This window comes from Pseudophryne corroboree, chromosome 8 (genome assembly GCF_028390025.1).
Source record: "Pseudophryne corroboree isolate aPseCor3 chromosome 8, aPseCor3.hap2, whole genome shotgun sequence".
Classification (NCBI taxonomy): Eukaryota; Metazoa; Chordata; class Amphibia; order Anura; family Myobatrachidae; genus Pseudophryne; species Pseudophryne corroboree.
Genome location: NC_086451.1, coordinates 378470821 through 378498325, shown reverse-complemented (window position 1 = coordinate 378498325; position 27505 = coordinate 378470821). Strand labels below are relative to the sequence as shown.

The 27505-nt window shown below is 46.5% G+C and overlaps 1 protein-coding gene across 2 annotated transcripts in view; it reads left to right on the top strand.

The window, feature by feature from the left end:
- The window catches only part of RELB (RELB proto-oncogene, NF-kB subunit), a 116340-nt gene that overhangs the window by 55666 nt on the left and 33169 nt on the right, over positions 1 to 27505 (top strand). The window contains exons 4-5 of one of the 2 annotated variants that reach the window (XM_063937597.1): positions 6440 to 6732; positions 23056 to 23216. In XM_063937597.1, the coding sequence (XP_063793667.1) occupies positions 6440 to 6732; positions 23056 to 23216 (454 nt within the window). Of the gene's footprint in view, positions 1 to 6436; positions 6733 to 23055; positions 23217 to 27505 lie in introns of both variants that reach the window. The other variant, XM_063937596.1, reaches the window with a different exon arrangement.

Sequence of the window (27505 nt, the reverse complement as noted above, 5' to 3'; positions counted from 1 at the left end):
TCATTGGCTATGGATTTTATCCTCTCGGGGCTTTTCACTAAATACAAATTATAGGGTGCACTTATTTATATGAGTGCAGTGGTTCTCAACCTTGGGTACTAGTACCCCAAGGGGGTACTTGCTGTGATATTCAGTTGTACTTGAAAACATTTCTGTAATGGTGTGGTGCGACATGCAGCAGATAATTAAATGCATGGGCAAAGCAGTGTCCTTGGGGTCTTTAGTCCAATCATCACCCTGATAACAAAATTATAAATAAATATCTATAATTCTGCAGCAAAAATCACATGTGGACTATAGCTTTATTATCAATATGAATAAATTGTAATATGTGACATATATACATGGTCGAGTCACATTATTATGACCACCAGATAATAGCCAGCGTAACCGCCGTGTGCAGCCCGGACCGCTGCTAGACGGGCTGAACTTTAGTTTTAGACACATGTCTGGTAGCGCCCAGGTTAATTTTTGATGGTGAGCTGCTGTAGCGTGTTGGCCGGGCCTCATGCACCTTCGTAGCCGACGTTCGCCTCTCACATCAGTGGCACTTGATGCTCCGCAGTTTCCACATTGGTTATTCTCAATGGTACCATCTGTCCAGTCACGATACACCTTCACTACAGTAGCATGAGAAATACTGCCACCTTTTGCCTGAAAGCCGAATCATCACTTTTTGCAACTTTGATAAATCACCCCCATTTACCCAGGACAACAATGAGTGGTATATGTGCAGACGACCTATCGCACACCTTTTATACCCACCAAGCCAGTGCACGACACGTGATGTACTTCATGGGCTATGCGCTGCCGATGTCAAATGTAGGAGGTTGTCATAATAATGTGATTCGACTGTGTATATCATACTTGCCTACTCTCCTGGAACGGCTTGAAGGCTCTTGAAAATCAGACGCCCTGAAAAGTGGGCAAGTCTCATGGAATCTGGCTGCACCCACCACTGACCCCGGCGGTTTCACAATTTGTACTAAATTGTGTCACAGTAATGCCGTTAATCTTGGGATTGTTTAGTGGGGGACATGTCCGCAATAACGTGATTGCGGAATCACACTCCTGGACCTGCCTCACATGACTTGCTGTGCAAGAATTTTGGGAGTCTACAGCATTTGACCTCTGGTGTCTCCGATCTCACAATTTTATCCATCAATATTCCAGATTTCATGAGACCAAGCATAAGGGGTCCAATTAATAAAAGAGCTTATAGGGGTGCTGCTAACAACATAAACGGTATTATTCCACCAGTCACTAGCTACAGGAGTAATTCCGGAGGACTGGAAAATTAGCACAGGTAGTCCCACTGCACAAAAGTGGATGCAAGGAAGAGACAAGTAACTACCGACCAGCGAGCCTTACATCAGTAGTAGGGAAATTGATGGAAACACTTTTAAAAGAAAGCTTTGTAGAATACATCAAACCCAGCAACTTACAGGATGCCAAACAGCATGGATTTACTAGGGGATGATCATGTCAAACAAATCGTTTTTACTTTTTTGACTATGTGTCTAAAGTAATAGATCAAGGTGGGGGCCGTAGATAAAGCTTATCTAGACGTTAGTAAGGCTTTTGACACAGTCCCACATCGCAGACTGCTATATAAACTCAGCAGCGTGGGATTGGATTTTAAGACTGTTGAATGGATAAGATCCTGGCTGCGGGTCAGGAAGCAGATGGCGGGATGTAACAGAGCCTGAGATCGCCAGGAGGTGTGGGATGCCAGCCGATCCTGAATTATTATTTTTTAAAGGGGCAATCATCATAAGGCATGGTTTTGCCTTGTAAGTGATTGCCTCTTTTAAAAAAAAAACGTCCGAGATTGGCCGGCATCCCACAATTTCGGCGATATCGGACTCCATTACATATCGCCTAGAGAGTTGTAGTAAATGGAGTACAGTCTCAGGAGGTAAATGTTACAAGTTGTGTACCCCAGTGATCTGTTCTTGGACCAGTGCTTTTTGATACATTTGTTGGTGACATTGCAAATGACACAAAGGTATGCAACAGGGTAGACACACATGGAGGGGTAAAACAAATGATTGAGGCTCTAGGTAGACTAGACGAATCGACAAGAGCATGGTAGCTACAGTTTAATGCAAAAAAATGCAAAATCATGCACTGGGTTCTCCAATATCCAAAAGCTTTATATAGTTTTAATGGCACTATAATGGAAACTACTGAGCCGGAAAAGGATCTAGGAGTCACTATTTCAGGTGACTTAAAGGCAGGTTAGCAATGTAACAAAGCAATGAGGAAGGCTAGTTAGATGCTTGGCTGCAGTGGGAGAGGAATAAGAAAGAGAGAGAAAGAAGAAGTATAGGTCATTGGTACGACCTCATCTATAATACTGTGTTCAATTCTGGAGGCCATATTTCCAGAACGATATAAATATATTAGAGATTGCACAAAGAGCAACTAAAATGATGCATGGCCTAATATAACATGAGGACATGCACTGAAACTTGAGATAAGTACTGTAGGTTCAGGGGAAATATGAGGAAAAATTACTTCACGAAAAAGGAGTGGACAAGCGAAATAGCCTCCCATCAGAGGTGGTAGACGCTAATTAAAACATGCATGAGATAGGCATAATGATATACATACAAAGAAATAAGGATCAAATAGGGGTTGAGGTTACCATAAGATTAAAAAAGGGGCAGACTAGATGGGCCAAGTGGTTCTTACCTGCTGTCACATTCTATGTAACGCCTATAACGTTACATGCAGCTGCACTAAATAAAGATTCTAGATCATATAGACTTCTTAGATACAGTACATTGACATTTTGACTATTAAAATTCTTGAATGCCTTAATAATATATATTTCAGAAAGGGTCTCCCCTCTCCCATATGAGAGGCATGTGTAAAAGTGTTTTTTTTTTACTGTGTTTGTTTTTAAAAGGAAAGATGAACTAGAACCCATGCAGACCACTACAGTACCTCTAATTAACTCAGGTGCCCAAATTCTGACTAAAGTTTTGGCCTCTTTCCATACAGATCATACTGGTTTTATACCGGGCACGTTTGCCTCTAGTAATATTAGGGGTCTGATATCACATCTTTGAATCTCTCATTCATTTCTGCACATAGAATAATTATCTCCTTTGGTATGCTCAGTAATTGGTGGCAGCACTGTTTGCATAGCAGTTAGTGGGTCAATTTTGTTTCTGTCCTTTTTTTAAAATCGGTATATACTGTACAAATTGCCAATAACAATGATACAGGCATCATCATATGAAGTTCCCCTGGATAATGTGGTGGTGCTCCAGGACTATTACATATCTCTGGCTAGGCTTGCCACCTTTCAAAATTACCAGCGCTAGACAACTACTCCTAAAAGCCACCAACATGCACTCACTGTCTGCAATGCCATAAGCACAAGCACAGATAGCCACCGCACTGCCTCTGTCTGGCGGCCTGGCTTAATTTCCACAGATCTCTCCCCTCTCTCCGTCAGGTGGTCACACCGCAGCCGCGTCACAAGCGGCCCTGATTTCTGACCCGTCCCACGGTCCACTTCACTCCCAGACAGTGACTCACTCACTGAGGGGGCGATGTACTTAGCCTTCAAAAGTGATACATTTAATGGTGATAAAGTACCAGCCAATCAGCTCCTACCTGCCATGTTACTGGCTGTGGGATCTATTCATGAAGCAGTGAAAAGTTCAGAGAAGTGAGCCAGTGGAGATGTTGCCCATGACAACCAATCAGCATTGAAGTAACATTTATAAGTTGCATACTATACAATTGTATGGCCCAGCTGATTGGTTGCCATGGGCAACTTCTCCCCAGGCTCACTTCACGCTTTTCACTGCTTCATGAATAGACCCCCAGCTAGAAGCTGGTTGGTACTTTATGACCGTGCAGTTTATCACTTTTCACGGCTTAGTATATCTGGCCCTCAGTCAGTAAAGTGGGCAGGTGGCAACGGCAGTGCACACACCGCAGCGGCAGCCAGTCGTTTTCCCAGGGCTCCTCTCCTCTCTCTGGCTCTGCTCACAGTGCAAACTCAGGGAGACCACACCATGTAAACGCCAGGCATCCAGAATTCAAGATGGTGCCAGGCCCTGTGCGCATATGCCGAGTGGAAGAGGAGCCTCAATCCTGGCCGGGAATAGGAGTGCTGTGGCCTGGGGCTGCGGAGTCGGAGCAGGTAGAAAGGGCTCTCACTCTCACAGGCGGGGCAGACGTAGACCGCAGTGGTGGTTGGTGGGAGTGGGACAATATGCTTTTGGTCTGGGATCCTGGACAATATGTTAAATCACGGGACAACCCCGCTGATAACTGGACGAGTGGTAATCCCAAGCTATCTGCACTAAAGTAATGTGTGCAGACATCACAAGCTATCTGCACTAAAGTAATGTGTGCAGACATCACAAGCTATCTGCACTAAAGTAATGTGTGCAGACAATGCTTTTCTGTCTTGTTTAACCTCACTCCTCATTACTGACAGAACTATCAATTATCTGGCTTTGTCATGAACGGTGGGAAGTCCCTGGTTTTTACCATCAACCACCATTCCATCCCTTACTTGTTACATAGTTACCCTTTTGTAAATTCCTTAAGTACTTGTATTTAAGTCTTAAGTATAATTTTCATTTCAAGGTGCCAAGATTACATTAGTCATTATAGTGTGGACACAGAATTAAACATTGAATATCCCTATACTTTGCTATTCCAAGGTGCGTTAGTGTAAATTACATTATTTTTCTATTGTTCTTATGTGTTAACTGCGGAAAACCGGTGGCTTTATGGGTTTGTACTGAAACAGCTAGAAGGTACAACTGCACATTACTCACCACTTGCAGATACACAGGATAAACTATCGTGAATGACCGCCAGGCGTTACTAAAAAACAGTCCACTTAATAGGGATGGACATTGATACGTGATGGTTTAACATTGATGTTTTTGTTCCAGTGGCATTGCTTTTCTCATTTGATGGTGGCTTTCTGATGGTCGCCGGCATCATTCACCTGTTATAGTCACTTTTGTTGCAAAGCTGCCAGAAAGATTTGCTATTGCTTCAATGAACTGCAATGAACTAAATGTAAATCTTCTTTTCAGAGGGGCCTTAATAGACTCCATAGTATCTTGAAGTAAACAATATTAAACAGTCTAGTTCAGTGGTTCTCAAACTGTGCCGTGGCACCCTGGGTTGGTGGTCCAGGACCAATTCAAATTATTTATGGTCAATGTACTAGGCCAGAGGTTCCCAAACACTGTCCTCAAGGCACCCCATCAGTCAAGGATTTAGGTATATCCATGGCTCAGCACCGATGGTTAAGTCAAATTCACTGAGGTGGTAATTAAGTCACCTGTGGCCAAGCATGGATACATTTAAAACCTGGATTGTTGGGGGTGGCTTGAGGACTGCGTTTGGGAACCTCTGTACTAGGCAAAACCAGTGCTGGTGGCTGTCAATCTAAAATATGTGGACAAACAGAAGCAAATCTTGTCCCTCACCATACAATTGAACCTAAAGGGGGGTACACACGGAGCGATAATCTAAGCCATCTCTTCTAGATGGCTTAGATTTTCAACAAGATCGCTCCGTGTGTAGCCCTAACAGCGATAGCGATGTGCAGCACCGCGCATCGCTATCGCTGGTGCTAGATTGGCCTGCATACAGGGCAGACGGGGGAGAGCAGCGCTACAGCAGCAGCTGTATAGCCGCTGCTGTAGCGTTGCTCTCCCCTGTCTATCCCGCTGCTTTCCCCCCGTCTCCCCCCCTCGTATGTCTGTCTCTCCCCGTCCCTCCTCTCCATGGCCCTGCATCACAGCCGCAGCTCACGGCAGCGTCCACCCGGCTCCAGCAAGCGAGGTCTCGCTTGCTGGAGCCGGGTGGACGCTGCTGTGGGCGGTGGCTGTGACATCCTCCCGCTCTCCCCGTCTGGCTGCCCGCGGCTCTCCTCGTCACTGCTCCCGCATCCCACTCACTTCGACTTTTTTTTAAAGTCGAAGTGAGATGGTCGTGGATCGGCAGCTATTCCGCCGATCCATGTGCTTTTCGACAAGTCGAATTCCTCGACTTGTCGAATATATTGAATAGGTTGGAACCCCTTCCGACCTAAAAAAGTTGAAAACTGACGTCTTTTCGACAGATGTCAGCTTTCAACGTCAATTAAATGTCTCAATAAGAAACTTTAGGCCTAGGGGTGCCGTGAAAAAAATTCTGATTCTCTAGGGTGCCGTGATTCAAAAAGTTTGGGAACCACTGGTCTAGTCATTACAGTGTGTTGAGCATAATCAAATCGGCTTCATCATACTCTATCCGGTTTGCTTTGTTTGAGTTTCTCCAAAATGTTTAGTCTAAGGTTTGGGAATTACTCGTAGATTTTAACAAATTGGACCAATAACCATATTGGCCTCATTTATTTTCTCTTCTAACCTGCATTTTACTCACTCCTCTTTATTTCTGACAGAAGAAGTTATTGATTACATTATCACCGAGACCTGCGACCCAGAGACACATGAGCCCCACTGGAGCCCTGAACCTCCCTTAATCAGTACAGTCACTGTTGCCCCATGGACAAACCCAGTGGAACCTCCAAATCCTAGCTTGGTGTCCTATTTGAAACCTCCATCACCAGAACTGGTGATCGTAGAACAACCGAAACAGCGGGGTATGCGATTTCGATACCAGTGTGAGGGAAGGTCTGCAGGCAGCATCCTTGGAGAAAACAGTTCTGACCACAGCAAGACTCTTCCTGCTATTGGGGTGAGGCCATTTATTACTATTACGTTTTATAACCGTGGCTGTCACTGTGGCTTGGTGGTATAACGAGCATGTCAGGGAATGCATCTGTTGCTTCGATAACAGCAAAACATGCTGAATATTGTTTCAATCTGTCAATTGCAAAGGTTTTAATTTTATCTTTTACACCTGGAAAGGGGGGGGGGGGGGGGGGGTTGACTACTTTAGTTTGCTGGTTCCATGAGGCCTGAATATTAGTTGGTATCTGAACATTTAGGGTATCAGTCATTGGAAATTCATCATATAAATTAAGGAATATGAAATAATAAAATTGGATGTATTTACACTAGGGAATGTCTTTGTACATTAAGTGTAACAGTAAAATGGTGTACATTGCAAAGATTCATACCGCTTTTCCACCATAATGCTATGTCCTACCCAGGTTTTCGAACATGGGCCCTCATTCCGAGTTGATCGCTCGCTAGCTGCTTTTAGCAGCAGTGCAAACGCTAAGCCGCCGCCCTCTGGGAGTGTATCTTAGCTTAGCAGAAGTGTGAACGAAAGTTTCGCAGCATTGCTACAAAAAAAGATTGTGTAGTTTCAGAGTAGCTCGAGACTTGTTCCTAGCTAGCGATCACTGCAGTCTGTTTAGTTCCTGTTTTGACGTCACAAACACGCCCTGCGTTCGGCCAGCCAATCCCCCGTTTCCCCAGGCACGCCTGCGTTTTTACCTGGCACGCCTGCGGTTTTCAGCACATTCCCGGGAAAACGGTCAGCTACCTCCCAGAAACGCCCCTTTCCTGTCAATCACTCACCGATCAGCAGTGCGACTGAAAAGCGTCGCTAGACCTTGTGTAAAACTGCATCGGCTTTTGTGAAAGTACGTCGGTACATACGCATGCGCAGAAGTGCCGATTTTTTGCCTGATCGCTGCGCTGCGAACAACAGCAACTAGCGATCAACTCGGAATGACCCCCACGGTTCCAACCAGTGTGTCACAGTCAGGTCAGACCCAGTTCACACCGCAGGCTGGAACTGGCATATTGATGGATAGACCCCTTTTGGACTGTACCGACATCATCTCCAAGAACTGGTTATCTGGCTCTCTATACTTTTATCGTGACCCGGTTTGGATGACCTGGGTTGCACTGTTCACACAACACAGCACTGTTACAAGCGATAAACCAGGGTTAATAGTTTGGTGGAAAAGGGGTATCTGTAATCAGACCTTTTCCTGTTAAGGGGGGTACTCACGGAGTGATCGCTGCTTAAAATCTAAGCAATCTGACTAGATTGCTTAGATTTTAAGCAGTGATCTCTCCGTGTGTACCCCTCACAGCGATAGCGATGTGCAGCCCTGCGCATCGCTATCGCTGCTGCTGCCAATCTAGCGGGTCGCTCACATCACCCGCTGGGTGAAGTGAGCGCCACCCCGCTCCCCCCGCACGCTCAGCACACATCTCTCCCACGTCAGCTAGTGAGTACTGGCCTTTAGTAAGACTATAGAGCTGGATAAAAATATTTACGACACTGCCAATACTTTGCCATTTAGCACTGGCCATACCTGTGTTGTGATTGGCTGTTTCAGTCCCTGGACCATTGTTCTCTGTTACTGTTTGAATTTTTTAACATCAATAATTTTAGGAAAGTTTTTGAGTGAAGAAAAGGACACCTGGTTAAATATCTGTGAGGCCTGAGGTAGCTGGAGGAAGGGGAGTTAGGTACTGCAAATTAGGCACCTTCACCATCAGTCACATGCCAGGCCGACCATTTCATTAAGGGGAGAAGTCAGCGGGAGAGTAAGGAATGCTTCCATATTGGAGTTTTTGGATTTTCACAATAACTTTATATAAAGTAGTTGGGGTTGAGGTTTTCCAATACTGGGTAGTGGCTGATTTTGTGGCAGTAAATTTGTGTCCCTTATGCTTTAATACATTCTGCTGGTTTGGTGGGAAAGGGTCTTAGAAAAATAAACCGGGTCGCGTTACCTGGGAATCCAACCCTGGTAGCTACCAGGGTCAAACCCTGGAAGAACCCAGATAACAGTGCGATTAAACATGTAACCTACAGTAGGTTATCCAACCCTTGTCACGCTAAAAGCATAGAAAGACCTGTCTCACCGGTGCTGGAAGATGATGTCATCTGCGAGCGCCCGTAGAGGGAAGACACGCCACTAACCCTGGTCCAACCTGTGGTGTGAATGGTGTTTCAAACCACTGTGACTCAGTTTGAAACCATGTTCAACAACCTAGGTCAGATCTGGATTTTTTGGGGGAAGGGGGGTTAGTGGAAAAAGGGTATAAGTAGCATTTGGAGTGGCTTAAAAAAAAAAATAGTTGGTGGGTAAATTTACTAAAGTGTAGGTTTATGAAAGTGGAGGTGTTGCCAGTAGCAGCCAGTCAGATTCTGGCTATCCTCTATATGACATCATCTAAGTTACAAAAAAAAAGAAAGAGAAAAAGGTACTCTCTTACTTGGGGCACTAATCCACCACAAACGGTATCCGGACTCCAGGTCGACAACAAAAAGGTCGACACACCTTAGGTTGACGCCAATTGGTCGACACACCTTAGGTCGGCCTGGACAAAAGGTCGACAGGAACAAGGTCGACATGGAAAAATGTCGACATGCGTTTTTCACGATTTTTTTTCTTTTTTTGAACCTTTTCATACTTAACGATCCAGTGGACTACGATTGGAACGGTAATCTGTGCCGAGCGAAGCGGTAGCGGAGCGAAGGCACCATGCCCGAAGCATGGCGAGCGAAGCGAGCCATGCGAGGGGACGCGGTGCACTAATTGGGGTTCCCGGTCACTCTACGAAGAAAACGACACAAAAAAACATAAAAAACTCATGTCGACCTTTTTCCATGTCGACCTTGTTCCTATCGACCTTTTGTCCATGTCGACCTAAGGTGTGTCGACCAATTGGCGTCGACCTAAGGTGTGTCGACCTTTTTGTTGTCGACCCTGAGTCCCAGACCCCCACAAACAGAGGTATAATACAAATGAAGGGGGTAATTCAGATCTGATCATACAGTAGATGTGCTAAATTTAGCACATCTATGATCATTTACTCTGACATTCCGGGGGACACCCAGCACAGGGCTAGACCGCCCCGCAAGTCAGGCCCTACCCCCCCAGGTACAGAAGCATTGCACGGCGGCGATGCTTTTGTACCTGGTGAGTAGCTCCCTGCCAGCGCAGCTCCTGCGTGCTGGCAGGCCACTACTCGCCGTGTCCCGGGTCGCAGCAGCTGCGTGTGATGTCACGCAGCAGCAGCGTCCCACCCCCCCGAACGGTCTGGACACACCTCCGTTGTCCAGACCGCGCCCCGCCAACGGCGTTCTAATGCCGTTGGCACGCCCCCTCCCGCCCCGCGACCACCTCTGTATGTCAATCGGGCAGAGGTGTTGCAGCCCTGAGATGCTTTTAGCATCTCACTGGGCTCCCGGGGTGTGCATGTGCACTCTGCATAGGGCTTCAGACTGCGATTGCTGCCGCTGCAGCAATCCGGTCTGACTTAGCCCCTGAAACATCACTTTTAATGGCACAAGTTAGAAGATCATATATGAAACCTCACATGACACACAACATAGAGAACATCTATAATAAAATGTAAATTTTGTACTCCTATTTATAATTTGCAAGGATTGGTGTAATAAGCCAGAATGGTGCTATCAATCTGCTCAAATCAGGTCATCAGAGTACACTTGATGATCAACCGATATACAGTAATGGCCAAAATTGTGGAAACCTTTTTGAAAATGTGCATTTTTGAAGTTTAGAAGCTTATAGCACTAATATATTTTAGAATTATACCAAAAAGCATACAACTGTGGGAAAGTACATTTCTTAAGGTGGGTGCACACTAATAGATATATCTGCAGATCAATTGATCTGCAGATATATCTATGGACAGATCGGGCTGTGTGCTGTGCATACACACTGCCCGATCCGTCGGGGACTGACGTCATGAACTGGGTGGGCGTGTACACACGCCCGCCCAGTTCAGCTGTCAATCACCGCCGGCCGCCGCAGCATGTGTACGGGCGGTCGGCCGACCGCCCCGTACACACAGCGACGCGCCAATATATCGGTAGATATATTGGCCGTCGGCTTTGCTGCAGGGCCGACGCGATACGTCTGTGAACGACGGAGTTCACAGACGTATCGGCCGTACACACTGGCCGACGGTCCCGCGATATATCGGCCTTTAGTTTCACACAATATTCATTAGTACTTTGTTGGGAAGCCTTTTGCTTCAGTTACATGCCTCCCAACATTGGTGGCCAGTGGGTCGGGACCTTTGGTGTGCCAAAAGTGCGTCCAAGTCAGAAAAGGGGTGGAGCCTAGGGATACGGGGGCAGAGCCTCATGTAACTGCTGTTTCCGGCACTGTGGAGGTGTTCCTAGCACTCTACAAGATGCTGGGCTGCCCACAGGCTCTCTCTGCACTGTGAATAGATGCTGTGCACATCGTCTATTCACCTGCTGCTTACCCACTGCTCTGCATAGTTTGTGCTTCCCGCCACTGTCCCGCCCTCCCCACTGCGGGACACTGATGTATTTGCTGCTATTTAAAGTGCCATTGATCGCACAAATTCATTGCACACTTTTTGCTGTCATACATCCCCACAGCATAACAGTAACTGGATGCTTCACAGTAGGTGTTGTGCACTCAGGTAGCAAATCACCAATTCTTCTGCGGACATATTCCATTCCTTCATTACCAAATATTCTAATAGTTTCTGTCTTTATTTGAGAGATAAAAGTGACTTTTTCATTGGAATTCTGGCGTTTAAAATAAAATATTGAAGTCTGCGTCGAACAGTCCTGGCACCGGTAAATCATTTTGAGTTGCCTCAGACGATTTTTTTCTGTCTCTCAATCACAGTTTTTTCATTCTTCTATAACAGCACAGTGTTGTGGATCTTTTCTTACCTTTACTAGTTTGGATTTGAATGGACTGAGTTTGTTGATACTTATTCCACAGTTTCAAAGTTCCTCCTTTAGTTATGCTGCCATCTACTTTACTTATAATTTTGTTGTAAGTGTCATCTCTCTTCACGTAAAGTAATTATTTCTCTTACGTCCTAGAGGATACTGGGGTTCCATTTAGTACCATGGGGTATAGACTGGTCCACTAGGAGTCATGGACACTTTAAGAATTTGATAGTGTGGGCTGGCTCCTCCCTCTATGCCCCTACTACCAGACTCAGTTTAGAAAATGTGCTTGGAGGAGCCGGTCACACTGAAGGAAGCTCCTGGAGAGTTTTCTGCATTTATTTTTCAGTTTGTTATTTTCAGGCAGGTCTGGATGGCACCAGCCTGCCTGCTTCGTGGGACTTAGGGGCAGAACGGCCCAACCTCTTGAAGGGTTAATGGTCCCATTCCCCGCTGACAGGACACTAGCTCTTGGGGGAACTATTCGTAAGCCCCACCACGGCGAGCGTACATTCCCGCCGCATGACGCCACCCCTAACAGAGCCAGAAGAAAGAAGAGTGGTGAGTACTAAGCCGGCATCCCGGTTAGCGGGTCGCCGGCCATTATGGCGGCACAAGGGTTTCCGGCACGGCTTCTCACTGGGCGGATTGCGTCTCCAAAGTCTTAAAACGGATCTGGCTCCATTTTAAGCACAAAATTACCTCAGCCAGTATAAAAAAAGCGGGAAGACCGCGTGCCATTGAAGGGACGGGACTTCACTATGAGAGGATCCACCAGCTCGCCAGCGCCATTTTCCCTCTGCAGTGGATACAGACGCTGACTGACAAGGACGCACAACTCCTCCGGTGTGACTCCAGATTAATTCAGCGGTACCAGGGGGTCATAGCAGGGGGGGAATGATTATTAGTGTACTAATTCCCCAAAATGGGTACTTAGTCTGCGTCCCGGCTAAGCTAGGCATTAGCTATAAGGACGCTGTGTGCTGGCTCCAAATAACTCTGTGTCTCCCTGGAAGGGCTCTTTGTGGGTTCATTGTGCTTGTAACCTTTCCTGTGTGTGTGTGTGTGTGTGTGTGTGTGTGTGCTGTCACATTTACAATATGTCAGGCACAGAGTGTGTTTCATGTACGGCAGAGTGTTCCTCTTCCCCAGGGAGCTCACTACTATGTACTCAGTGTAGTACACCATCTCAGACTAGCAGGGCCGAACCAGCGTGGCTGGATTCCATTAAAGTAATGATTTTCAATATATCTAATAAATTGTCCCGCCATGAGAAAGAGATGCAATACTTAAGACAGTCTGTGGATGAGATTATGAATAAAGACTCGGTAATGTAAAAAAGAAATCCTCAGTCACTTTTCCTGTGTCAAAGGAATTGAATACCCTGTTTGAAGAACCGTGGGTTTATCCTGATAAGAAATTTCAGTTCCCTAAAAGGTTAATCTCATCTATCCCTTTTCCTCCGGAGGATAGGAAAAAATGGGAAAATCCACCGATAGTGGATGCATCAGTATCCAGGCTGTCACGGAAAATAGTGTTGCCTGTCCCTGGTGCAGCCTCCCTGAAAGATACGGCCAATCGCAAGATTGAGAATACACTAAAATCCTTAAACACAGCTGCTGGGGTGGCCCATAGACCCACTATAGCATCTGTGTGTATTACTAAAGCCATTGATAGATGGTCAGGTAACCTAATTGAGGGGTTGGATTCCTTATCTAGGGGGGAGATTGTTTTACTCCTGCAACATATACAGGACTCTGCAAACTTTATGGTGGAAGCCATAAAAGAAGTGGGTTTGCTTAATGCACGCACTACGGCTATGGCAGTGTCAGCACGCAGGGGCTCATGGTTACGCCAGTGGACTGCGGACGTGGATTCCAGGAAAGGCATGGAAGGCCTACCCTTTACAGGAGAGGCCTTATTTGGAGACAAACTAGACAAATGGATCTTCAAAGCTACTGCGGATAAGTACATATCTTCCTTCTGCAGCTCCCCCAACTAGGAAGACCTACTCAGGACCTACTATACAGTCCTTTCGGACTGCCAAGTTTAACGGCAAAGCCAGAGGATCTTCTGCAGCCAACAGAGGCGCTAGAGGTAAACCACGCAAACCAACAACTGCCGGTTCTCAGGAACAGAGCGCCGGCTCTGCTTCCGCAAAGCCTTCAGCATGACGGTGGACCGCGATGCCTGGAAAACTGGCAGGTGGGAGCCCGACTAAAACATTTCAGTCACATCTGGACTACATCATGCCAGTATTCCTGGGTCATAGATCTTATTTCCCAGGGCTACAGACTGGAGTTTCAGGAACTCTCACCTCACAGATTCTTCAAATCAGGCTTACCAATTTCACAGGAGGCAAGTATAACCTTACAGGATGCCATTCAAAAACTGGTACAAACGTAGGTCATTGTTCCAGTTCCACCTCATCTCCAAAACAAGGGGTATTATTCCAACTTGTTTGTGGTACAGAAACTGGACGGTTTGGTAAGGCCGTTCTGAATCTAAAATCATTGACCCCGTACTTACGAGTGTTCAAGTTCAAGATGGAGTCTCTGAGACCGGTGATCTCAGGTCTGGAGGAGAGGGAATTCCTAGTGTCTCTGGATATCAAGGATGCGTACCTTCTCATTCCGATCTGGCCCCCTCACCAAGTTTAGCTACGGTTTGCACTGCAGGACTGTCACTACCAGTTCCAGGCCCTGCCATTTGGTCTCTCCACGGCACCGAGGGTGTTCACCAAGGTGATGGCAGAGATGATGTTTCCCCTTTGCAAGAAATGAGTAAACATAATTCCGAACCCGGACAATCTTCTGATAAAGGCTCCATCCAGGGAGATGTTGTTGAACAGCACTGGCCTCACAACACAACTACTCCTGGATCACAGTTGGATTCTGAATCTTCTGAAATCTCACTTAGAGCCAATTTGGAGGCTCCCTTTTCTAGGAATGATACTGGACACACAGTCACAGAAAGTGTTTCTTCCATTGGAAAAGGCATTGGTAATCCAGGCGATGGTTCGGGATGTCCTGAAGCCAACCTGGATATCGGTGCACCTATGCATTCACCTTTTGGGAAAAATGGTGGCTTCTTACGAGGCTCTTCAGTACAGAAGGTTTCATGCATGACCCTTCCAGCTCTATCTGTTGGACAAATGGTACGGATCACATCTTCACATGCACCAGAGGATCAGTCTGTCGCCAAAGGCCAGGATCTCCCTTCTGTGGTGGCTACAGACTTCTCACCTGATCGAGGGCCGACGGTTCGGGATTCAAAATTGAAGTCTAATAACCATGGACGCAAGCCTCAGAGGTTGGGGAGCAGTCACCCAGGGGGTGCAGTTTCAAGGAAGATGGTCAAGTCAGGAAGTCGTCCTTCCACTCAACATTCTGGAACTCAGGGCTATATTCAACGTCCTTCTGCAGGCCTCATATCTTCTTCAAGATCGGGACATTCAGGTCCAGTTGTACAATGTTACGACAGTGACGTACATAAACTGAAAGGGCGGAATGAAAAGCAGAGCCGCAATGTCAGAGGTGTCAAGAATTCTCCTCTGGGCAGAAAAACATGCTGCTGCATTGTCGGCGGTCTTTATTCCAGGACTAGACAACTGGGAAGCAGACTTCCTCAGCAGAAACGACCTGCACCCGGGGGAGTGGCGCCTTCACCTGGAGATGTTCAGGTGCTTGACAAGTCAATGGGGATAGCCACAGATCGACATGATGGCCTCTCGTCTCAACAAGAAGCTCAAGTGGTATTGTTCCAGGTCGAATGACCCACAGGCAGTGGCGGTGGACGCTGTAACGACTCCATGGGTATATCAGATGGTGTACGTGTTTTCTCCACTTCCTCTGATCCCAAGAATTCTGAAAAGAATAAAAAGGGAAAAGGTTCAAGCAATTCTCATTGCTCCAGACTGGCCAAGAAGGGCCTGGTACGCGGTCCTCCTGGAGATGCTCCTCTAAGATCCGTGGCCTCTACCTCTTCGCAAGGATCTTCTGCAACAGGGCCCGTTCGTCTATCAAGACTTACCATGGCTACGTTTGACGGCATGGAAGTTGAACAGCTGATTCTTGCCAGGAGAGGCATCCCTGACAAAGTCATCCTGACTATGATCCAAGCCAGGAAGGGGGTAATGTCTAAACATTACCACCGTATTTAGAAGAAATACGTCTCTTGGTGTGAGAGCAGAAATATTCTGCGGTGGAATTTCATCTGGGGCGTTTCCTGCTTTTTCTGCAGTCGGGTGTGGATGTGAGCCTACGTCTGGGCTCCATAAAAGTCCAGATTTCGGCCTTGTCCATTTTCTTTCAGAAACAATTGGCTTCTCTTCCTGAGGTCCAGGAAGGTGTTCTGCACATCCAACCTTCCTTTATGCCTCCTACGGCACCTTGGGATCTCAATTTGGTGCCTCAGTTCCTCTAATCAGATTGGTTTGAACCGTTACAGGAGGTAGATATTAAATATCTTACGTGGAAGACAGTCACACTGTTGGCCTTGGCTTCAGCGAGACGTGTGTCGGAGCTAGGGGCGTTGTCTCACAAGAGCCCCTACTTAATTTTCCATGAGGACAGAGCTGAACTCAGAACTCGTCCGTAATTCCTTCCTAAGGTGGTGTCCGCATTTCACATCATCCAACCTATTGTGGTTCGGGCTGTTACGGACACTTCTGCTAATTCAAATTCTTTGGATGTTGTGAGGGCTTTGAAGGTGTATGTAAAGAGGACAGCTCGTCAACAATTTCCAGGAATATTCGCTGGACTGTATCTTTAGGTTACTACATAGAATATTACCAGATCTATGGCTAATTTGAAATTTCTGACATGGAATGTTCGAGGTTTAAATAATAAGATAAAGCGTTCCTTAGTATTAACTACACTTCGGAAATATGGCCCGGATGTTGCATGTCTCTGCGAGACTCACTTGGAGGGGAATAGGTTACTGTCACTTAGAAGACCCTGGGTGGGCTGGGCCTATCACGCTTCTCACTCCTCTTCCTCCAGGGGTGTGTCAATCCTGATAAAGAAATCGGTCCAATTTGAGCTGATATCGGTCAAGACTGACAAATACGGTCGATTTGTGTTCCTTGAATGTAGACTAAGTTCCCAACCCTACTACATACTGGCGGTTTATATCCCCCCCCATTCTCGTACGATGTACTACAGCAAGCCGCTTCATTCATAGCCTCCTCTCCGGACACCCCGGTAATCTGCTTGGGTGACTTTAACAATGTCATGAATTTAGCTTTAGACAGATGGCGCTCTCCGCAGGCTGCTGGGGTCCGCTCTAGTCCTACTAAATTTGCTGATTTTCTGAATAATTTGCAGTGGGTGGATGTGTGGAGAGCTCGGCACCCTACGACTAGACAGTTTTCATGCTTCTCTGGCACGCATGGTTCGTTCTCCAGGATCGATCTGACCCTACTCTCCCCCGTTCTTCTCCCTAGGGTGGTTGACGTCCAATACGAGGCCCGGGGTATATCTGATCACTCCCCTATGGTGTTGACTCTCGCTATGGTGAGCCAGAGGGGTCAATCTTATTGGAAACTGCATCCTTCCTGGCTGCTGCAACTAGGTGACTGCTCTGACCAGGTGACTCAGTGGGAGGGATACTTTACTGACAATGTAGGCTCGGCCCCCGGAACAGTGGTTTGGGATTCATTTAAGGCATTCCTAAGGGGAACGTATATTAGACGTATTTCTGCCCTCAAAATGTCCTGCAGGGAGAGAGAGCGAGCCCTTGAGAGTGACGCCAGGGATTTGGAATCTAGATACTTGGTGGATGGCACCCCTGCGCTGAAGGTACGCTGGCTGGCGGCCCAGTCGGCATGGGTGGCTCATCTGTCTGATAAAAACTCGCGCTCGCTTCTATTTCAGGCTACTAATATTTACATGCAGGGCGATAGGCCAGGTGGCCTGTTGGCTCGATTGGTGCACAGTGACCGCCCAGGTTCTACAATTGCTCAGATGACCGGTAGCGATGGCGCCCTTGTGAACACCACGCCGGAAATTGCGCAGCTATTCCGCTCCTACTATGCTGAGGTCTACAGTTCACAACTGGTAGACTCGACATCAGACCTCTCCGCTTATTTAAGTAATATTCCCCTACCCACACTCCCCCCGGAGGCCTCTGAGATGCTGGAGGCACCCTTAACTCTGGAAGAGGTAACGGCGTCTATTGGCTTGTCTCCCAGCGGCAAGGCACCGGGCTATGACGGCATCCCCTCAGAGGTATACAAGACCCACATTGATTTCTTCGGTCCTAGGCTTCACGCCCTGTATTCTGATATTTTTGTTAATGATCAACTTCCCCCCTCTATGGCGGAGGCGATTATTATAGTGATCCCGAAGCCCGGAAAAGACCCTAGATCCCCAGAATCCTATAGACCGATATCATTGATTCCCACTGACGCTAAGATCCTGGCAAAGATTTTAGCAGTTCGACTCAACACCGTAATTACTTCCATTATCCACTCCGACCAGACCGGCTTTATGCCAGGGATGTCCACTTCTATTAACCTACGTAGATTATATACCATCTTACAAATCCCATATGACTTCCCCTCTGACTCGGTAGTGGTCTCACTGGATGCCGCCAAGGCATTTGACAGTATCGAGTGGTCCTATCTATGGGAGGTCATGACAGCTATGGGTTTCGGGCCTAATTTTATAAAATGGATTAAATTGCTTTATCAGCACCCGACTGCCAGGATCTCAGTGAATGGCTATATCTCTCCCTCGTTCCGCCTGTTTCGCGGGACCAGGCAGGGATGTCCTCTGTCCCCAACCTTGTTTGCCCTGGCCATCGAACCCTTGGCCTGTCTAATAAGGTCCCACCCAGGCGTGGTGGGCATTCATACCGGCCCTCGTGAGGATAGGATTGCCCTTTACGCTGACGACATGCTGTTGTTTCTGCAGGATTACACCAGGTCTATGCCTACAGTGTTGCAATTGATTGAGGAGTTCGGTGTATATTCAGGCCTTCATATTAACTGGTCTAAGTCCTCTATTATGCCTGTGATTGCCCCCCCCCCCTGCTGCTCCTAAAATCTCCCTACCGCTATGTTGGACGGCGAAATTTAAATATCTTGGGATTCAGGTAACCAATGACCCCTCTGACTTTACACCTTTGAACCTTGATCCGATCATGCAACAAATTACTCATAAATCCAAGACTTGGTGTAAGCTTCCATTGACTGTATCTGGCAGGGTCAGCCTCGTAAAAATGATAATACTACCTAAGATTCTATATGTGGTTCTGCAATCCCCTGTATATATTCATCCATCCTTCTTTAGAAAATTGAATAGTGTCCTGTCTTCTTTAATATGGGCTAGCAAACGTCCTAGAATACAACTGAACACTCTCACCAGGCTGCGCAGCGACGGAGGTCTGGCCTTGCCAAACTTTCAGATGTACTACTATGCCGCTCAGCTGTCTCATATTAGTGCATGGGTACAGGATACTGGCGTCACTTCTCTACACTGGGTATTTGTCCAATGCTACTTCCCCGACTTATCCCCCCTGCAGGTGTTGCTGAGTGGGAGCTTGGCCCGGTTCCTCCCTCCTCTTATATACCAAGCCATGAAGGTGTGGCAGGCACTAAAAATTCTTTTGAAATTTGATGGATTGGACCCGGACACCCCCCTCTGGTATTCTAAATGGCTCCCTGAACTGTATGCGCTCGAGGGGAGGGAAGTTTGGGCCCCTAAATCAGTGATTTCCATAAATCACCTTTATACGGATAATACGCTCAAATCCTTCCAACAACTAAAAGATGAGTTTAATTTGCCTAACTCCTATTTTTTTAGATACCTCCAGCTCAGACATGCCTTGCAGTCCCAATTCGCCAATTCCCCCCCTAAAATTATACCATTTCCCATTAAGACCTTTGTAAGTATGCTGGGTCGAGTTAAGATGATTTCCCATGCTTATGGTTATCTACTCGCCAAACTCCATATAGATCCTTTGACACGTCTCCGTGTCAAATGGGAGCAGGATCTGGGCCCCATAGCTGAAGAGAACTGGGCCCTTGCTTTGGAAACTCCGTGCACGGTTACCAAATCCATCAGGTATCAACAGATACAATACTTCCTTTTGCATAGAATATATATGACCCCGGCCAGACTGGCCAAATTCGGGACGGGTCGTGTGGGTGACTGCCCTAAGTGTGGGATGACTGCAGGTACTTTTTGGCACCTCATTTGGGATTGTCCGGTGCTGCGGGCTTTCTGGGCGGGGGTCAGATCGATTCTGGGGAACACAGGGGTGGACGAGGCCATGCTTACTCCGCAATTTTGCATCCTGGGAATGGGTAGCTCTGACTTTGTGTCTGGTCCAGAGGGCCTATATGCTCGCAACATATGTGCAATGGCTAAGGTGAGCATTGCGAGGCTATGGATGGCCCCTAAGGGCCCTACACTCCCCGCTCTTAAGGCACTAATAAACGACACTGTTTTTAAGGAACGATACATTTATATGAAACACAATGCCTCCGCTAAATTTGAAAGAATTTGGTCTCCATGGCTGGAATCCATATACTCCGTCCCAGACCCTACAACTTAATGGTGATAGGGTTACTAACAGGTCCTGGATTTGCCAAGTTATGATCTTCTAGGGCCATCGGCTTCCCTCTCACCCAATGGGTTGTGAATGAGAGAGTGGCTATGTGCCCATCTGGACAGGGTAGGATTTAGAGTGCTAGTATCCCCCAATGCGTCCTCTTCCCCATAATGTTTTTTGTCTCTTTGTTTTTTTAATTTTCTTTATTTCTGGGGTTCTCTGTGTTTGGTTTCTGATTGTTTTCTTCTCTTTTAAAGGGTTTTACTCGGACGGATTGTCCGTAAGAGTTATATTTGAGGGGGGGGGGGGGGGAAACAAAACAAAGTATAATGTGATTTCATGAATACTAGAGTGTACGGATAATGCAAAATAATGGTATATATAACTGTACATTCCTATGCGCCTATGAGCAAATGACATAGTTTGAAAATAAGTCGAAAGTGAATGCTGTTCCCCGATGAGGACATGTCATTACGTGTTTAATGTGTTCCTGTTATGCAATGTCTGTATGCAAACTACTCTCCTTCGAAATAAAAATACTTTATTTAAAAAAAAAAAAAAGAGGACAGCTCGTCACAGGAAATCTGACTCGCTGTTTGTTCTCTATGATCCCAATAAGATTGGGTGTCCTGCTTCAAAGCAGTCCATTGAACGCTGGATCAGGCTTACTATCCAGCATGCTTATTCCACGCAGGCTTGCCGGTTCCGAAATCTGTTCAGGCCCACTCGACTAGGTCGGTGGGTTCTTCTTGGGCGGCTGCCCGGGGTGTCTCGGCTTTACAGCTCTGCTGAGCAGCTACTTGGTCAGGTTCAAACACGTTTGCTAAGTTTTACAAGTTCGATACTTTGGCCTCTGACGACCTTCAGTTTGGTCAATCAGTTCTGCAGGAACCTCAGCACTCTCCCACCCGGTTTGGGAGCTTTGGTACTTCCCTATGGTACTAAATGGAGCCCCAGTATCCTCTGGGACGTAAGAGAAAATAGGATTTTAATTACCTACCAGTAAATCCTTTTCTCGTAGTTCGTAGGGGATACTGGGCGCCCGCCTGGTGCTTCGTTATTCCTGCACTGTTACTTGGTTAAGTATTCTGGTTTGGTTCAGCTGTTGCTGTTCCTGTTTCAAGTTTGGTTAGCATGGTTTTCCTGTTGTTTGTGTGTGCTGGTTCGGAACCTCACCACTATCCTTATCTATCCTTCTCTCAAAGTATGTCCGTCTCCTCGGGCACAGTTTCCTAGACTGAGTCTGGTAGGAGGGGCATAGAGGGAGGAGCCAGCCCACACTAGAGGGAGGAGCTAGCCCACACTATCAAATTCTTAAAGTGCCCATGGCTCCTAGTGGACCCGTCTATACCCCATGGTACTAAATGGAACCCCGGTATCCTCTACGGACTATGAGAAAAGGATTTACCGGTAGGTAATTGAAATCCTATTTTCTCTTACTACATGAAATGAAAGTAAAAAAACCTCACAAAAAACAGCGACCAACTTAGTGATAATCATACAACTACATAAGTTGTTTTAATGTCAATTCTGGTAGCAATAAATGTGAGCTTACTCATGCTAACACCTTTTTGGATCCATTTTGTGGCATTGCAGCACCGGATTGGCTCTCAGAACAAACACTCCTATTGGTCAGTTTTGAGTTGAAGAAATCCACTCTCTTTACATAACAAAGGCCCTCATTCCGAGTTGTTCGCTCGCTAGCAGATTTTAGCAGCATTGCACACGCTAGGCCGCCGCCCTCTCAGAGTGTATCTTAGCTTAGCAGAATAGCGAACGAAAGATTAGCAGAATTGCGAATAGAAAATTCTTAGCAGTTTCTGAGTAGCTTGAGACTTACTCCTACACTGCGATCAGTTCAGCCCGTTTCGTTCCTGGTTTGACGTCACACACACGCCCTGCGTTCGGCCAGCCACTCCCCCGTTTCTCTAGACACTCCCGCGTTTTTCCCTGACACGCCTGCGTTTTTCCGCACACTCCCTGAAAACGGTCAATTTCCGCCCAGAAACACCCACTTCCTGTCAATCACTTCAACAATGAAAATTCTTAGTTAGGACGTGAGTAAATCTACTAAGTTTTGTGCAAAAATACTTAGCGCATGCGCATTTTTGCCTTAATCGCTACATTGCGAAAATCGGCAACGAGCGAACAACTCGGAATGACCCCCAAAGTCTCCTTATCTTTATTTGGCTATAACTTTTTATGGAATAAAGATAATTCATTGCGGCGAACTGCATTACATCGTGTATAAAATTATCTTTCCATTGATATATATACCTTCATATGATTTTCTGTAAAAATAATGCAGTTATATGCAGTTAAACCCTAAATAAAGACATTTTCCAAAAGGTTTCCACAATTTTGGCCACTACTGTAGTTAAAGCTACAAAAATTGATTGGTTGCTATGGGGAACTACACCACTTTTGTGAATCTTCAAAAATGTACACCTTAAATTATTCTTTCACCTAGAAAAAAGTGGTGCAGGTTGTTAATCGTTCTATTACTGTCCATGATAAGAATTGTCACTTTATAACTAGACAAACATTCATTCTCTGCATAATGGGCCTTGGCCTTTTGTGTTCCAGTTGGTATTGATCCATATGTCCCAACACGCCTGTCATATGGTGTGGAAACCTATTGTGGGTCACAACATTCCCAGTTACGTTTTCAGTTGGTATTTTGATAGAATACTTTGATAGTATATTAGGATAGTTAATGAAAGTGTGATTGTTAAGATTGTATTCTTATCGTCATGTGTACAGCCTAACCTTGCACGGAAAGTACCTGAAATCCACAGTCATTACAGCTTTATCATACCTGTCATCTCTTTTGCATTATTGCAGGTTGTGAATGCTAGTGGCCTTCATGATGTCCATGTCATTGTGTGTCTTGTGTGGAAGGACCCTCCTTACCGCATCCACCCGCATAGCCTCGTGGGTAAGGACTGTCACGATGGCATTTGCGAGATTATACTGCATCCAGATGAAGGTCTGACCGAGCACAGGTAAGAATGAACAGTAATGACACAGATTTACACTTTACATACATAGGGGTATATTCAATTAGGGTCGGATCCATTCCGACATGCATTTTTCAGAATGGATCCGACAACCCCTATTCAATCCCATCTCAACTCGACTTTAAAAAAAAGTTGAATTGAGATGAGACCTGTGAGCGGAGGAGAGGGGGGAGATCAGCGGGGACAGCCGCGGGCAGACGGAGGAGAGCAGCGCTACAGCAGCGCTGCAGAAGGATGTCTCACAGCCGCCAGACCTCACGGCAGTGTCCACCCGGCTCCAGCAAGCGTCACGGCTGTGACACATCCTCCGGCAGCACTGTGCTGTAGCGCTGCTGTCCCCTGTCTCCCCGCGGCTCTCCCCATTCTGCCCGCGGCTCTCCCCCCTCTCCTCCTCTAAGGTCCCTCATCTCCGTCCGACATTTTTTTCATGTCGGACTGAGATGGTCAGAAATGGGGCCAAATCCTGTCTAATTTGGCCCCGTTTCCCTCAAAAATACGTGAATCGGCAGCTATACCGCCGATTCACGTACTATACGACAAGTCGAATTCCCCGACTTGTCGAATAAAAATAGCGGGGACTGAATAGGTCGAATCACGATTCGACCTTAAAGAGTCGAAAACTGACGTCTTTTCGACAGACAGCAGCTTTCGACCCTAATTGAATATACCCCATAAATGAGATGCATACAGTATCTGCCCTGATATCATACCTTTTCATTAATGCCTACCAGCCCTCCTATCAAAGGTCCTTATACCTCTCCGTCCTTGACCTGTCCTCATTCCCAGCACACCCTGAGGCTGAGTGTTTCAGTACTCTGCTCACAGAGCCGGGCATAGGCAAACTAGGCAATTGCCTAGGGCATTTGATATGCCATGGGGCATCAGCAGCTTCTGCTGATTAAAATGATATGTGGTATGCCTATATTCTGTGTGTAGCATTTCATATGCAGATACAGCCACAGTCTCACACAGTATATATGCATGCTGCATATCATTTTAATCGGCAGAAGCGGCTTGTGCATCCTAGCCACATAGCAATAAGATGCATTTTCATTAAAAAAAGGTGCCCTACATTAGCATTGAGGCAAGATTTATGAGGACACATCTGTATCCAAACAGAGGCAGAGGTCACAGTGTTAGTGGCAGTGTGAGTGCTGTGTGCATGTGAGTGGGTTGGTTGTGCAGTAGTGTTCGGAATATGTGAAAGGAGCATTATGTGTGTCATGTAAAAATGCATTAATAATGTGCAACATATGTGTAAAGGGCACTATGTGTGTCATTATGTGTATAAAGGCATTAATAATGTGCGGCATATGTGTAACAGGATACTACTGTATGTGTGTCATTATGTGTATAGGGGCACTAATAATGTGCAGCAAATGTGAAGGGGGCACTATATGTTTCATTATGTGTATAAGGGCATTAATAATGTGTGGCATATGAGTAAGGGACATTATGTGTAAAAGGGCATTAATAAAGGTTGTCAGAATGTGTAAGGCGCATTATGTTTATAAGGACATTAATAATGTGTCTCATATGTGTAAGGGACATTACTGTGTGGAATTATGTGTATACATGCATTACTAATGTGTGGCATTATGTGTATAAGGTGCTCTACTATGTGGCATTGCGTATAGAATGGGCACTACTGTGTCGTCTAATGTGAATAAAGAGCAATAGGGTGTGGTGTAATGTGAATAAGGAGCACTACTGTGAGGAGTAACATTTATAAGGTAAAGAGATACTACTGTGGGATGTAATATGAATTATGGACACTATCGCATGATCAAATGTGACTAAAGTTGTAGTACTGTGTGGCGTAATTGGAATTGGGGTTACTATTGTGTGGCCAAGCCCCTTGCCAGCAAAAACGCACCACTTTTTGGGCTGTGCGCCAAATGTTCAAACTGTTCCTTTTTAAAATATAGGGGGTACAAACACCAAAATAAGGACTGCTAAGGGTGAGGGGTGATGGTGCTGGGTAAGGGGTGCAAGGTCAGAGGCGGAACCAGCTGTGGTGCTAGGGGGCACCAGCCAAAATCTTGCCTAGGGCATCATATTGGTTAGGGCTGGCTCTGTCCGCTCATATACTGTGTAAGTGAAGTGCAGAAATACAGTATACATGTAGGCCTTCAAGTTCCAATAACAATGCGTGCTTCTTTGTCTTGATAAAGAAATGCAAGAGGACAGTGTATGCAGACAGGAAAAGTGGATGAGACAGAGGGCTCATGTGGGAATACGTACGATATACCTGCTTACGGGATACCGGCTGACAGTATCCCGGCAGCCGGCATACCGGCAGCAAGTCCCCTCGCGGGCTCACTGTGCATTGGGCCTGGTTGCGAGCTTTGCTCACCACAGGTTATATTCCCACTCGGGTGGTGGCGCGCACTCACCGCCCAAGTGGGAATACGGGGCTGTGGTTAGGGTTCCGACCGCCGCCATTTAGCCGCATGAAAGGATTCCGGCGTCGGGATCCTGAACGCCGGGATCCCGACAGGCGATATATTAACCACATACCTTCAGCAGTTATACAGAGTCGGTTTTATAATATTACTAGCTGAAGTACCTGGCGTTGCCTGGGTTTAAATTTTCAAGTACTTAATTTATCAATAAGTTGGATGTAACTGTCAACATTTTAAAAAGTAATTAGCAGCTCTTCCAACACACCCATGAGGTGGCTGCCTAATGATGTTTTTTTTTGGGATGTTGCCAGTAACCCTAATCCCCAGTTTTCCTCTCTGTTTAGTTATTTACATTGGGTTATATTTTTTCTGTGCTGGGTAAATACTAGCTGCTTTTGCATGTAACCCACAAATGTTATACAGCTTTATTTTTATACTACAATTTAGATTTTAGTTTGAACACACCCCACCCAAATCTAAATCTGTCTGAACATGTTACTTCTGCCCCACATGGTTTAGCCCAGTTGCTTGCTTTTTTCCCCTTTATTTACAAACATGAATCAGGCCCTTTGTGTAGTCCCACAAAGTGCCTGCACAAAAAGTGCCGGTTGTAATCTTGCCAGTTCTGATGTGTGTGTCACCTCAGAGTACAGAGAAAGCAGTGACTGTAATATTGTACTGTATGTTCTTTAAGTGTATATTTACAGATTTATTTAAAGATAAATTATGTTCTTATTTATTGTTCAGAAAACAAACTATGGGGCAGATGTGTTAAGCTTGGAGAAGTAATAAAGCAGTGATAAGTGGAAGGTTAAAACACACCAGCCAATCAGCTCATGTTATTTTTCAATTTCGGCCCTAGGGTGGCCAGACCACTTATGGTTGATACTGGTGCATGCTACAGCGCACACACACAACTGCCAATGGGGGGAATTCAATTGTCTTTATCGGGGCCGCCAATAGATGGTGCCCAATGCCAGCTATTCAGTTGTTCTGCTGTTCGGGCGCCCAGCAACCACAGAGGTGAAAAAAAATTCTCGCAGCCTCCGGAGATGCGAGAAGAAATGTGTGCAAACTCTGCGCAGGACTGTAGATGGTTATTGCCATTTTCTCTGACGTCCTAGTGGATGCTGGGGACTCCGTAAGGACCATGGGGAATAGACGGCTCCGCAGGAGACTGGGCACATCTAAGAAAGATTTAGGACTATCTGGTGTGCACTGGCTCCTCCCCCTATGACCCTCCTCCAAGCCCCAGTTAGATTTCTGTGCCCGGCTGAGCTGGATGCACACTAGGGGCTCTCCTGAGCTCCTAGAAGAAAGTATAGTTTAGGTTTTTTATTTTCAGTAAGACCTGCTGGCAAGAGGCTCACTGCAACGAGGGACTAAGGGGAGAAGAAGCGAACCTACCTAAGTGGTGGTAGTTTGGGCTTCTTAGGCTACTGGACACCATTAGCTCCAGAGGGATCGAACACAGGACCCGACCTCGTCGTCCGTTCCCGGAGCCGCGCCGCCGCCCCCCTTACAGAGCCAGAAACAAGAAGGTGGTCTGGAAAATCGGCGGCTGAAGACTTCTGTCTTCTCCAAGGTAGCGCACAGCACTGCAGCTGTGCGCCATTGCTCCTCATGCACACCACACACTGCGGTCACTGATGGGTGCAGGGCGCTGGGGGGGGGGGGCGCCGGCGCCCTGAGCAGCAATAATAACACCTTGGCTGGCAAAACTAACACCATATATAGCCCCAGAGGCTATATAGGTGTATATTAACCCCTGCCAGAAACGATAAAATAGCGGGAGAAAGCCCGCCGAAAAAGGGGCGGAGCCAACTCCCTCAGCACACTGGCGCCATTATTCCCTCACAGCTTCGCTGG